The following is a 15,272-nucleotide window of genomic DNA, read 5'->3' on the forward strand; positions in this document are numbered from 1 at the left end:
AGCTTAGAATGAGGTCTCGACTTATCCTGATGTCAAGAAGTGATTATACCTACCAATTTTTGAGTGTGAAATGTTTGCCGGGCATATACTATTTACTATCTCTAATACCCAAAGTAACCTCATTTCATGGGGAGAACTGAGTTTTAGACTTTGGCAATTTGTGTAAGACCTGATGTTACCAAGTGGCAGTTCCAAGCTTTAAAGTCAGGCCACTTAGATCCTAAAGCCAGATTCTTCCTGTAGAAACACAATTCACATTCTTTTCCTTTTGTCTTATAAAGCAAAGACTCTTAAAATTGCTTTCGGAGAGCAGTGAAAGGATATAAATGTGCAGTAAGTTTTCTTTTGAAAATCTGTTCAGGAGAAGTATTTAGGTTGATAAATACAGACTCCTAATAAAGGTAGAAAACATTTGAATATTATGTGCCAAATAGCACAATTTCTGAATTGATGCGTACACTAAAATCATAGCCTGCTTTTGTAATGTGTCTCAGTAAGTCATCTTAATCTCCTCACTGCCATCAACTCCAGATTGTTCTGCATATCATAGTCTGTCTGCCTAATTATATTAACTTGCATAATGGGAGTACTCAGGAAGAACTTTTGAATTTTCTTATGGTTTTTAAAGTTATGGAATCAGAGAAACGTTAAAAGCATTAAAGAGTTTATCATATTTCTAAAGAGAATAAACTCAAAATAAAAGTAAAGAGATTAGTATTATTAATGTGTGCCAGGGAGAAAATATAAGAAGATTATGTTGTCAGTTATAAGAAGAAAGTGTTAAATACTTAATAATGAGCTTAGCAAAGGGTGTGTATGGACTATACAAAGAAAATTGGAATTTCAGGGGGAAGAGAAATAAGATTTGAAAATGAGATGGATGGGAAGACAAATAAGTGTTAGGATGGCACTTCTTCTCAAGTCTATTTATGGAGTGAATGCAATACTAATTAAGTCTGGTTGAATTTTAAATTACTGAACTGAACAAATTGGTACTATGCTTCAATTGGGAAATACAAATTTATTTTTTGGGAAAAAAAAGCAATGAGGAAGAATGCATCCTACCAGATTATTGGAACACATAAATCATCAAAAATTAGGATTATGTGCTTGGCATGGTGGCACACACCTATATAATCCCAGCTACTCAGAACACTGAGGTAGGAGGATCACAAGTTTGAGGCCAACTTAAGCAATTTAGTGAGACCCTAAGCAATTTAGCAAGACCTTGTCTCAAAAGAAAATATGAAAAGAGCTAGGAATGTGGCTTAGTGGTAAAGCAGCCCTGGATTCAATCTCCAGTGCCATAGAAAATGAATGAATGAATATCGATAAATGGAGTTGAAAAAAGAAAAAGGGGACATACAAAAATATATATTTAAAATATTTTTATAGAGATTTAAAAAAATCTAAATGATTTTTTTAGACAATGGCTAAGTAAATTATGAAACAGCTGCTCAATGCACATATTTAAAGACATTAAAATGACAAGCATGAACACTAGATAGCAATATAGAACACTGTGGTATATTCATAGTGTATTAATATGCTAAGCTTAAGACTGTATTCATGGACACAGAGACTAACCCACAAAATTACAATTATCTTATATTAGACAAAGGTGCTAAAAACATGCACTGGAGAAAAGATAGCATCTTCAACAAATGGTGCTGGGAAAACTGGAAATCCATATGCAACAAAATGAAATTAAACCCCTATCTCTCACCAAGCACAAAACTTAACTCAAAATGGATCAAGGACCTAAGAATTAAACCAGAGACTCTGCTTCTAATAGAAGAAGAAGTAGGCCCTAGTCTTCACCATGTGGGATTAGGCCCCAACTTCCTTAAAAAGACTCCTATAGTGCAAGAATTAAAACCAAGAATCAATAAATGGGATGGATTCAAACTAAAAAGTTTCTTTTCAACAAAACAAACAATCTATGAGATGAACAGAGAGCCTACATCCTGGGAGCAAATTTTTACCCCTCATACATCAGATAGAGCACTAATCTCTAGGGTATATAAATAACTCAAAAATCTAAACACACACACACACACACAAAAAAAAAACAAATAACCAATCAACAAATGGGCTAAGGACTTGAACAGACACTTCTCAGAAGATGATATACAATCAATAAATAAATATATGAAGAAATGCTCATCATCTCTAGCAATCAGAGAAATGCAAACCAAAACCACTCTAAGATATCATCTCACCCAGTCAGAATGGCAGCTATTATGAAGACAAACAACAATAAGTATTGGCAAGAATGTGGGGAAAAATGTACACTCATACATTGCTGGTGGGACTGCAAATTGGTGCAGCCAATTTGGAAAGCAGTATAGAGATTCCTTGGAAAACTGGGAATGGAACCACCTTTGGACACAGCCATTCTTCAGCTATTCCTCTTCTTAGACTATACCAAAAGGACCTAAAAACAGCATAGTACAGGGACATAGCCACATCAATGTTTATAGCAGCACAATTCACAATAACTAAACTGTGGAGCCAACCTAGATGTCCTTCAGTGGATGAATGGATAAAAAATATGTTGTTTATATACACAATGGAATTTTACTCAGCATTAAAAAAGAACAAAACCAGCTGGGGATAACCCACTTGAATCAAATGTATGAAATATGATATGTCAAGAGCTTTGTAATGTTTTGAACAACTAATTAAAAAAAAAAAAAGAAGAACAAAACCATGCCATTTGCAGGTAAATGGATGGCGTTGGAGAAGATAATGCTAAATGAAGTCAGCCAACCCCTTCCCCCCCAAAAAAAATACTGAATGTTTTCTCTGATATAAGGAGGTTGACTCATAGTGGGGTTGGGAGGGAGAGCATGGGAGGAATAGATAAATTCTAGATAGGGAAAAGGGGTGGAAGGGAAAGGGAGGGGGCAGGGAATTAGCAAGGATGGTGGAATGTGATGGACATCATTATACAAAGTACATGTATGAAGACTTGAATTGGGTGTCAACATACTTTATATACAAACAGAGATACAAAAATTGTGGTATATATGTGTATTAAGAATTGTAATGCAAAAAAAAAAAAAGAATAGCGTTACCTTAGATTAGGTAGAGGGAAGTGAAAGGAGGGGAAGGCAGGGGATGTGGGGATAAGAAAGAGTAGAATGAAACAGACATTATTACTTTATGCATGTATGTGACTGTATGACCAATGTGATTCTACAATATGTATACTCAGAAAAATGAGAAATTATATCCCATCTATTCATGATATATCAAAGTATATAAGTGCATTCTACTGTCATATATAACTAATTAAAACAAAAAATTAAAAAAAGACATATATACAAGCAAAAAAAAAAAAAGAGTTTATTCATGTTCATGTTAGGCTTACTCTCAGGTTTAAATGAACACATATCCATACTTAAGTATTTAAAGAGGAGCATGAATGAATAAAAGCAGAATTCATATATTGGAATATGAATATTTTTTATTCTTATAAAAATTCTTTTATTGTTTTTTAAACATTTGAACAATAAAATTTTAATATAGGCCATGTGAACATGTATGTGAAAGCATAAATATGATTGAAGTGTTAACTAAGGTGTGTTGGCTAAATGTTGCTTGTCGTACTACACTTGAACCCAAAAATATAACGGTGAAAATTTTTTAAAAGAACTTGATTAGAGCACACTACAAACTTATTTTTAGATGAAATGTAAAAGCTGTTATTGTTAAGTATAAATGGAAGTGACTTCAAACTTTTAATATTTTCTCTTTCTTTTTTTCTCTTTTAGGTAAGTAACTGAACAGGGACATGAAGAACTGATATTTCAAATGACAACCATGTTGCAAAAGGTACATTTGGTATTTTAATATTACTTTGAAGGAATCTTCTCAAAGTACATAGAAGAATATAAGTACACTTTTGGTAAAAAAAAGCGTTTTTGCAAAAATAATTTAAAGACATTATAAAGATATTAACAATTTTTAAATTTATGAGTCATGTAATGCTTTTATTTCTGTAGTTTGGCAATTATTATTATGAGATTGAAAAGATAAATAAATTGATCATCTTTCCCTCCAGATATTGACAGTGGGAAGAAGAGGTGGGGTAAAGACATTTGAATGTAATAGATAAAACAAATACATTGAGGTTAAGTCATCAAAGTGATTGCTGTGTTTTCTCCAAAAGCTTATAGTTTCTTTTCTGTGATCAAAATGTTATCTTCAGAATTACTCATAAAATTCATTGTGCTAAAGTTGTTAATAAGGTGATTTGCATCTTGATAATTCAAATACATTGAACTCATGAAGAGAATTCTCCAGACTTTATATATATATATATATATATATATATATATATATATATATATATATATGCCAAAAGAAATTGAAGAAAAGGAGACGAAGGGAAGAAGGAAATATCACACTTAAGAAATAATAGAGTGTAAAATTCTTAGTATGGTATATATTACACCATGATTTATGGAAACCTGTTTTTATTTTTAACTTATGAATCTATCTAGAAGAATCTCTTCTCTAGAAATAATCTTTACAATATTGTGGAAATCATCTCATTTGGTTTCAGAGGAAAGAAACAATCACATCATTACCTATTAGACTGACTCTGTGACACCACTGGATTTCTAATCCAAGAATTTCTCATTTTGCTTAGAAATTTCCTTTTATATAATTTAGAGCATGTGCTATTGAAGAGACTTAATGGGAAGCAAAGTTTGAAAAAACAGTTGGGGGAAGTAACTTTGTGTCAAAAAATTTGCACTCTTTGAATTAATGTAAATTTGCTATATTTTATTAAATTAGAATTGGACAGTTTTATTAATGGTGATAATGAGAGAATGCTAATTGGCCTATTTTCAGGAAAACAGATATTACTTTGTCTTATTATATAATTAATATTATTATATTAATAAATTATAAAGAATTTGATTTACTTAAGGCACCAGTGAGACTTCTAAATGTAAAGGGTAAGTTGGCTGCTGGGGGGTTGAGTCTTACCTCAGAGAAGAGATCTGTGGTGGATTTGGGAACCATTGTTTCACAGTTGGTAATGAAGACTGCAGGAATAAATTAGACTGCTTCTGTGCAGATGATTGTGTGACAAATGATTTTAATTATTCTGGGGAAAAGAATAATGGTTTGGCAGGCAGTGTCAAATATTGTGGATAGGTCAAAGATAAAGGCTTCAGTGACTTTGGTAAGGGAAGACGTGGTGGAATATTGGGCACAGAAACCAGATTGGAGTGGGTTGAGAAATAAATAAGAGGTAAGGAAATGGAGTTAGCAAAAGAGATAGTTCTTGAAATTTTGTCTGTGAATATAGGTGTGAAGAATCTGAACAGGTCTTTGGGATAAGAGAGTCTTGAGCATGTTTAAATATTAACAAGAACAATGGGGATGATGGGGAGAGATTGGAGGTTGGGGTTTTTAAGAAGGAAAAAGGGGTTGGCCTAGGCAGACCAGGAAGAGGGATTATCCATAGTTGGAGGGAAGGACAGCTCCTTCAACATAGCTAAGGCAGGAGCTTGCAAACAGTTGCAGTTTGTTAATCTGATAGAAGTTAAAGGGGTTTCCATAGTCTATATGAAGATGTGGCCAGAGTAGTTAGTTAGGATTTGAAGAAAGAGCCAAGATTTGAAATAGTGTTGGTAGACAATGGGGGAGAGAAAGTTGCATTGAGGACAGCGTTGGACTAGTCATGTATCAATTACTGGGAATTTGTAGTGTCATCAAACTCCTTCAAAAAATACTTATAAAAGTATTAGATGCATGAATATTACTTTCTAAAACTCAGAAATCAGGAATATTTGGCTTTGAGAGACAATATAAGAGAAATTTGATGTTTTTTCCTTTGGTGTTTAGATTGGGTATTGTTTCCCAGTGGCTGCATTCATGGCAAAATTTAAGAATGCTTTTGAAGCCAGGCATAGTGGCACATATCTGTCGTCTTGGCTAACCTGGGGATTAAGCAGGAGGATCACTTGAATCCAGGAGTTTAAGAAAGAATATTTTTGATCTTGAAGAAATGATTACATTTAAAAAAAATTTTAAAGATGTTGATGGACCTTTATTTTATTCATTTATTTATATGCCGTGCTGAGAATCGAATCCAGTCCCTCACACATATTAGGTAAGCACTGTACCACTGAGCCACAACCCCAGAAAGAAAATGATTACATTTTAAATCTAAAACTTATATCTCGTTTGCCCCGAGTTGAAGGAAGCTGCTGTCCTTGCTCAGGTGTCATTAGCTTGGCATGTTCTTTGTGCTTTGGCAAGTATCCTTTGGATAGCAGAGTTAGATGGACAGTGTTAAACAGGCCCAGAAAATGCAAGACTTTGGTTTTGTTGACTTTGAACTATGAGCACATTAATATGCCCATTTCACTAGAAACTCTAAATTTACACTTCCCATTTTGAATTTTAAGAGAGTTTACCTAAGTGTATGGAGCTCTTTATTAAGACCAAAGAAATCTTTGAGTTAGGTGACTTTCAAACTTTAAAAAAAATTCTTACAAACATTTTGAAAAATAGAATCTGGCAAAAAAAAAAAAAAAAAGGAAGGAGAATTGTTCTGGTTGCATTTAGTAGGACGTAGCTGGAACCCAGCCACTTGCCTCTTCTTTTCCCTCCTCTTCATCCTCCTCATCCCACTTTCAGGAAAGTCCCTGAGACATCACCACTGAACCTAGTGTCTCCATGGAACATTGTTTGAAAAACACAATTGTAGATGATTACAGCAGCACTGAATTTCATCAAAATATAAAGCCTTCAAGATAAATTAACTGTGATTTGGAGGTATTTTTCTTTTCTCTAGAATAAGAGTCAAGTTAATGTCTACTTTGACCTGAAGTATTTAATTATGATTTTATATTGCTAATTTTAGTGATTATAGATACTAATTAAAGAAATACAATCAAAAACTATTGTTGAGTATGTAATAAGTCTGGAGTTTAAAAAACCAGGTGTTCTTTTTAATTATTTTTTCTGATCAGGATTACCAATGTCCATAAACGTGAATCCCTTCACTGGGCTCATGAGTGAAACAGGTCTTCATTTTTCTCAAAGGATGGACATATGACAGTAGCAGGGAAGATTAACTGTTTTGATCTTGAGCAAGTATACATCACCCAGATGTTGCTCTTCCATTAAAATATGACTTTGTTGAGGCATGAAAATATCCACACAAGTGCAACTGGATATTTTCAAGAAAACAACAGCTTTCCATTAAACTTGAGCATAACTGAGGTAGAAGAGCTGATACAGGGAATGCTAAATTGCGATATGAAGAACTTGCTAGGATAGTTATAATAACAAACCAACAGGGGATAGTAGTATTGAACATGAATATAATACCAAATTTTTTACTTGAATTATTTTTTAGTTATAACTATAACACTACAATGGGGTAGATGTTGTGGCTCAGCTTTACATTAGATGAAACTGAGGTTCATAGAGTTTACGTAACTTGTCCAGCTTACACAGTAAGTTACTAGTAAATGTAGTAGAGTCAAAATTGAAATTCAGATTCATTTCATTTTAAATGAATTCAGACTCAACAACCAGCTGGGATTAAAAGTAGTTGAGATTGGGATTGCAAAATTCAAAATCATGATAACAAGAAAAAGGCTAGTCCTCTAGGTCAGAGAATGTTACCCGAGAAGTGAAATACCTCCAATGACCCATGAAGAAAAAAGGGGCTCTCTTAGGGTTGCATTCTTTAGAACCCACTGCTTTGTTAATTGCCTCTATGCAATCCTCTCTAAGTACTGTGGTGATAAGACTGTCTGCAGGACTCAGGCCACTTAGGCCTTAATGCCCCAGAGGTTTTAATATTGAGGTCAGAGGGGAAGATCTCTAGGATGTTGATTGGGAAAATTTTGTCCTTCATTCCAAGATGCACTTCCTGCTTAAGGAGAAGGAGCTCAATTCTGGCTTGTGTTCCTGGTATCTTCTTTCAGGTGTGCATCCTTGAGTCACTCAGTATAATCTCTATCTACAGGTACATGAAATCTTGTTCTAGTTATGTGGAAGCAAGTGATGGAAGGAAATAAGAATAATTTAAAGTGGTTACATATGAAACCATGTGGGTCACATGTAAAATTTAGAGCCTGCAGTTTTTAGAAGATTTTCTTCAACACTTGTTTAAATACATAAGATGACTGGGAGGAAATAACAAAGACTAAACTTTCCAGATACTAAAGAATAGAATACCCTACTGTTATTGTTTGGATACAAGGTGTACCCCCCAAAGCTTTCCTCTATTAACACAGGAATGTTCAGGGGTGAAATGATATGATTATGAGAGCTGTAACCTAATCAGTTGATTAATCCATTTGATGGATTCATAATTTGAATGGACTAACTGAGTGGTAACTATAGGCAGGTAGGGTGTGACTGGGAGAAGTAGTCAGTGGGCACATGATTTTAGAGTTTATATTTTGTCCCTAGTACCTTCTTTACTTGCTTTCTGCTTTCTGCTTCCTGGCCACCATGAGCTGGTCAGTTTTCCTCTACCTTGTCCTTGTCTCCCAGAGCAATGGAGTGAGCTGACCATAGGCTGGGACTTTTGAAACTGGGAAGCCCAAATAAACTTCCTCCTCTAAGTTGCTTTTGTCAGATGTTTTGGTCACAGTGACAGAAAGGTAACCAACACACCTATATTGACAAGATTATTGATAATGACTATATTTTTGTTTGTATGTGATGAAAATATTTGTATACTTCAGTGATGCTAACTTCCTGTCTTTCTGTATAAATCAGATGTAATTTTTGATTTGCTTCCTGAAGTGATGGAATATTGAAGCTTTGTTCTGATCAATAACTATAATTTGCTTAAATTTAGATAACTTATCCTTACAAAAATCTGTATTTTCTAGAGTATCTTCCCCTGAAGAACATATATAATTGAAAGTAATGATACATTTGTTCATATTAGACTTAGATTTGTTCATCTTAATCCATTTAAGTATTTCTAGCCATGAAATCAAATGGGAGCTTTCTGCTCTGTGTCTCTCAACTAAATTTAATAGATATATCATTCTTACATTATAGTAATTATATTTTACATATAGTTTTTAGGACTGCAGAAAATAATACTGTTCTGATGCATAATATTTCCTATTTTGTTAAAGCCACTTATAATCCATAGCCTCATTCTATTCTCATTGTGAAAAAAAAGAAAAAAAAATTCAATAAACCAAAATATCACTGCCTTTTCTAAATAAAAGGAAAAAAGAACAGAATTTGGAGTGGGGAGTATATTCCTTCTTTGACAAGTTTTTCTTTTCCTTTTTTAATTTTTTTTTTTTGGTACCAGGGATTGAACCCAGGGGTGCTTAATCACTGAGCCATGTCCCCAGCCCTTTTTATTTTTTATTTTGAGACAGGGCTGTCTGTAAGTTGCTTGGGGCCTTGCTAAGTTGCTGAGGCTGGCTTTGAACTTGTGATCCTCCTGCCTCAACCCTCTGAGGCACTGTGGTGTTTCAGAGGTGTGCACCACCATGCTCAGTGTTGACAAGTTTACCTGGAACTAGTCCCTCATTGTGTGGTCAGTTTGTTCAACAGGGGGATAGTAGAAAGAATTGGTATCTGGTAAAGTGGACAAAGTCCTAATGAGTTCATTCATTGCTTGCTTTTTTTCAAAGTAAAAATTATTTCCATCTCCCACAATTGTTCCACTTCACTTTCATACACGAATGAATTATAATTCTAAAAGTACTAGTAATGTAGTTAATATATTGGTCATAATTAACCAGAAGCACAACAGTAAAATTCATGTTAATTATTGTTAACAACTAGTATCTTTAGGGTTGAAAATATTGCAAACATGAAGCCATTGGAAGGACATTTTTTTTTTCTCAAAAACTTATGTGAATCACAGCAGTCTCTAATGTCTGTCCACACACTTAGGGGCAAAGCATATGAAGAAAGGGGGACCTTAGCTTGATTAGTGAACTGAAGTTGGAAATACTGATCTCACAGGAAAGACCATGCCCTCCTCAGCATGCATCTGGCCCTCTTCATTTTGCTTTCATCAGCTTGGGCTGTTCAGTGGTGCAAAGAAAACATTGTAAAATGCTTACAGCTTTTAGAAGTGCTTCTGAGCTCTTCAAATAATGGTAAGAGTTGCAAATCTTATAGGAAGGGCCTATCACAGAAAAGCTTTATTCAGCTCCACAGGGAATGGTGGACTCCAGTTACTGAGAGCTGCTCTAAAGTGAAATACTTACAAGAAGGGGACACTGAAGTATTCATTGTTGTAATGCTTAAAGGGAACAAATGTGTGTTTCATTGCATGTCTAAACCTAATATCTGTAAAGGGGGTCTATGGCAGTCAGCAAAGAGAGAGTGAAGTCCTGTAGATGGATAAAAAGGAACTTTCAATAACCCAGCTTATTTTTTGGCAAAGATTCAATGTACTGGGAATTCTCCAGTGAAATAGGTTGAACTTGGCAGATCTGCAAATATGCATATTTCCACTCAGTACAATCAGGCAAACAGAGACTTCTAGAGGAACTAATTATCTTTTGTCTTTCTTACCTTAGAAAGTGAATAATATTTGGAAGACAATTAACTGCTAGGAGATGTTGGAGGCAACATTTGGAAAACGTTGAAAGAGAAACCTATATTTAGTCTTCTTTAAAACAATTTTTAATACCCTTTATGCCCCTAAAATTCTTTAAAATAATTGACAGATGTTCAAGTCAAATGGTTTATAATTTGAAGATTTTTATTAGTTGACATTTGCTTTTTTTTTTTTTTGGTACTGGGGATTGAGCCCAGGGATACTCAGCCAGTGAGACACATCCCTGACCTTGTTTTGTCTCACTGAGTTGCTTAGTGCCTCGCTATTGCTGAGGCTGGTTTTGAACTCTGGATCCTCGATCTTCGTGCTGCAGCCTACGAAGCCTCTGGGATTACAGATGTGCACCACTGTGCCCTGCTGCCACTTGCTTTTTAGTAAAAAATAAAGTAAAACAACAACTTTGACTTCAGCATCTTTTTTTTTTTAATGTACTCCCACATTTTCATCGTTGTAAAATCAATCAATGCAATCATTTTTTTAAGTATGTGTCTGTTTCAGACAAACTCTTTTGATGAACTCTGACTTTGCAGAAAGTGTAAAGTTAAAGTAGTGTTATAGAGTAGTACCGACAAACAGTTATTTCTTTTTGTAAATGTTACTCTGTAAAGAGTGATATTAGGGAGCCACAAAAGCATCCACATAATAAAAAAGATTGTATGAGATAGAACTACAGAACATATCATTAATCATTTCTACTGAGTAGAAAAAAAAATAGCAATTAGGATTTCTTTTCTTATAACATATGAAGAGTTCTGGATTGGGTCCATAAATCTGCTTTAAATTTTGTGTGGTCTAGATCCTATAAGAACATGACTAATTTTAATTTTATTATAGTGTCTGATATGGATAACCTCTTAAACTATTTTTATGCTTCCTAGAATATCTAAAATGTTTACATGCATGTGTGTATGTGTGTGTGTGTGTGTGTGTGTGTGTGTGTAGCGATGTGTACACATAACCTGTAGGTTGAAAAATCCCTTATCCAAAATACTTGGAAACAGAAGTGTTTCACATTTTGGATTTGGGAATATTTACATATATATAAGGAAATATATTTGAAATGGGACCCAAGTCTAACCACAAAAATTCATTTTTTAAAAAAATATTTATCTAATACATGTACCTGAAAATAATGTTAAACAATACTTCAAATAATTGTTCCATGACATGGAATTTTCTATCTGTAGTATCAAATCAGCATTCAAAAGCTTCTAGAGTTTGGATTTTTTGGATCAGAGAAGCTCAACCTGTGTTCCAACTATAAGTCCTTTGACAAATACACTCAACTTACATTCTTTTGTACAACCCTAAAGAATAGTGCTTTCAACTGCATTGCTTTCTGGCTTATATTTTATTATTATTGTCATTATTTTCTGTTTAATAACATCTGTAAGAGACAAACTGGAAAAGTTATAGACTATCAATTGGGAGAAAAATTGATTGAATACAAAACTTGATTATTAAGATATAAAAATGAAGAACAATAAATAGAATACCAGCAAACATAATATAGTATATATTCACAACATAAAAATTTTTAATGTTTTGTATTTATTTATTTTGTAGAAACTAACGGAATAGATATTAGATATGAGGACAAATTAAAGAGTGGGGATGAGAATTCTCATTTTAATCCATTTAATTACCTATTAGCAATTAAATTATTATAATACAATTATGGTAATAGAATAACTAACATAAATATTAATAATATTAATTATTAATCTATAAAATTATATAGATTACATGGGCTAAGACATTAAATTTTTGTGGTTTCTCAATGGATATTTGTATAATTGTTTTTCAACATGTGCTTTTTGCTAAGACTTGTATGTATTGGAGGCCAGATTAACTGGGAGATTGGTTAATTAATCCTGTCAACAGTATAATGATCCTATATTTGCTCTCAAATGCAGATACAAACCTTCTATATTTTGTTAATGACTTAGAAGTGAAAACACCTTTTCAACAGTAAATCTATTTCAGTTGATGCATTTTACAGAATATCTGTACTTAGGGACTGTGTCTCAGCATCCTCCAAGAAAAGCCATGGGATTTTTAAAAATTTTTATCATGTGACCCTTGGGTGGCAATTTAATATGTTTTCTTTCCCTTGTGATAAAAAGCATATGACATTATCAATATATTTTAAACAAAAACAAACACTATAATTTGAACAGAATTCTAATATGACTCTTTGGTAAATTGTCAATGACACTAGAGAGAAGTTAAAGTTGCTCTATATAATTTGCTTTGTTAGATCATTCAGATTAAAAAAGGAAAAAAATGATAAGTGAATCAAATCTTCGAAGAAATATTTGAATTGGCTAGAAAAATAATTTCCAAAGCAAGTTAGCTAAAAGTATATCTATTTAATTGATAATTGTACAAATTATTGTGTCTTCTTGGTCAAAAAGCTTGCTTGTGGCACTAATTTAAGTAGTAAAGATGGTGTGTACACAATCCTGAGGGTTCAATAGATTTTTCTTTTCTTTTCTTTTTTAATGATTTTTTTTTTTTAGCAGGAGGGAAGGAGAAACCAATCATGGGGACCTCCATGAACAGATGACCAAAACTTCCAATACTTTGATTTAAAAGTATTGCTTTGTAAATGATTGATTTCCATTTCAGCATTTTCAAACACATTTTTACTGGTGTAATATTGAATATAAGAAAACCATCTACTTTCCATTTTGTGGGGTATATATATATATATATATATATTGATTTTTTTTAACCCTTCCTCTTGTTTCTTTCCATGAAAAGGCATTTATCATTTAAGTGGTGAATCCCAAAGGACAAAGATGTGTGTTTCTAGAAAAGTAACATGAAAATATTATGCAAGTAAGAGAGCTGGATGGTGGGTTTCCCATATTATGGTATCTGGGAGACCAAATTTGTGAGCAGCCTGGTTTATTTTAATATTATCAAGAGCAAATCAGCTATGTGCCAGAAATGGAATAGAGATATGTATTTCTAAATTAAATAATTTCCAGGTTCTAGAAATGGCCACATCTAGGAAAAACATGTTATAATGGGGGGTGGAGGGAAGAAGGAATGAAGAAGAAAGAAAAGCACCGGACTGAAAACTCAATGATGCTTCTAAGATTTCTTCCAAATCTATAATTTTCTGAAATAATATGTCAATCAATAACTGGAATAAAATGTACTAAATAGGCCCAGGATGCCTGTGTAACAGTCTAAGAACTGCTACTAGCTTGGATGTACTTTACAAAGTTCTTCATATCTTTTTTGCTGGTGTCAATCCCATTCTCACTCTCCAAATTATTTGATAATACTAAAGTGGTGCTATATGCTGAGTATGGTGGTATATACCTGTAGTTTCAGCTACTCAGGAAGCTGAGGCAGGAGAATTTCTCCAGACCAGGAGCTTAAGTCTAGCCTGGGCACATAGCAAGACCCTGTTTCAAAACTAACAAAAATAGTGCTATATTAAATACTGCTAAAGTAAGTATTAAATATATAAAAATCTAGTAATTGACTGCTTAATTTTGTGCCATAGGGCTTTATGTCAAAATGAAGTTTATTGTACTCCAGGAATTCGAATTACAGGAAAAAAAATGCAATTTATTGTAAAGAATTTTGACAATATAATTATTTTCCCCTGTTAAATAAAGAAATTATTATCATTCTTGCTTTCCTTTTTTTTTTTGTTTTTGTTTTTGTTTTGTGGTGCTGGGTATATGGGGCGGCAGAGAATGCTTTGCCACTGATCTAGATCCCCAACTCTTTTTAAAGTTTTGAGACAGGTTCTCACTAAGTTGACCAGGCTGAACTTGAACTTGCAATCCTCCTGCCTCAGCCTCCTGAGAGGCTCTGACTTATTAGGTGTGCACCACTGCGTCTAGCTGATCAGTCTCATCTTATAAGCAAGGTAATTAAGACACTAACAGGAGAAGAGATTTATTGAGTATAATACATCATTAATAAACACTTTTAACAATAAATATAATCTCTACCATTTTGAAAATAAAAGAGGCATAAAGAAAGGAAAAGAGAAAGAAAGAGAATGTGAGACTTGCTAGGATATTATTTCGGCACTCTATCACATTAGTCCCCTTTAATAGTATATTTTAATGTTGAAAAAGCAGATTTTACTTTGCACTTTTTGCCATCCTAAATTTTCCTAGTACTCCTTTTTTTTAAAATCAAAGTTAATTTTTGAGTAATATATTTTGAAAAATATATGTTCTTAATTTTCTCCAGTTAGGCTTTAGAGTCTGTATATGAATTGAATACCTTCAATCCTCTAAATGTTTCAAAACTTTATCTCCTTTATTCCCCTCATCTATATTGACCTCATCTATAAAATTTGTTCGACATGTTTCATAAAGCTGTACAGAGGGTCCTCTTTTTTGTTCAGTAGACTGAAAGCCCTATTTGGAAACCATAAAGTCATAATATGCTGCACAGAATACAGTTTGGAAAGAGATCCCAAGTTTAATAAAAATGGGTCAATTTGCTGTGAACCCACTGTTTCCTAAAATTTAAAGCTAGATGGGAACTTAAAAAGCTAGTCTTGATGGGCATGGTGGTGCACACCTGGGAGGCTAAGACAGGAGGATCACAATTTTAAAGCCAGCCTCAGCAACTTAGCTAGGCCCTAAGCAACTTAGTGAGACTCTGTCTCAAGGTTAAAAAAAAAAAAAAAAGGACT

The 15,272-nt window shown here is 33.5% G+C and overlaps 1 protein-coding gene across 20 annotated transcripts in view; it reads left to right on the top strand.

The window, feature by feature from the left end:
* Positions 1–15,272, top strand: part of Ank2 (ankyrin 2) — a 554,279-nt gene that overhangs the window by 67,171 nt on the left and 471,836 nt on the right. For all 20 annotated transcript variants that reach the window (XM_048813760.1, XM_048813787.1, XM_048813791.1 and 17 more), the window contains exon 2: positions 3,780–3,840. In XM_048813760.1, the coding sequence (XP_048669717.1) occupies positions 3,820–3,840 (21 nt within the window). In that variant the 5' untranslated portion in view covers positions 3,780–3,819. The remainder of the gene's footprint in view (positions 1–3,779; positions 3,841–15,272) is intronic.

Source organism: Marmota marmota, unplaced genomic scaffold (genome assembly GCF_001458135.2).
Source record: "Marmota marmota marmota unplaced genomic scaffold, marMar, whole genome shotgun sequence".
NCBI lineage: Eukaryota > Metazoa > Chordata > Mammalia > Rodentia > Sciuridae > Marmota > Marmota marmota.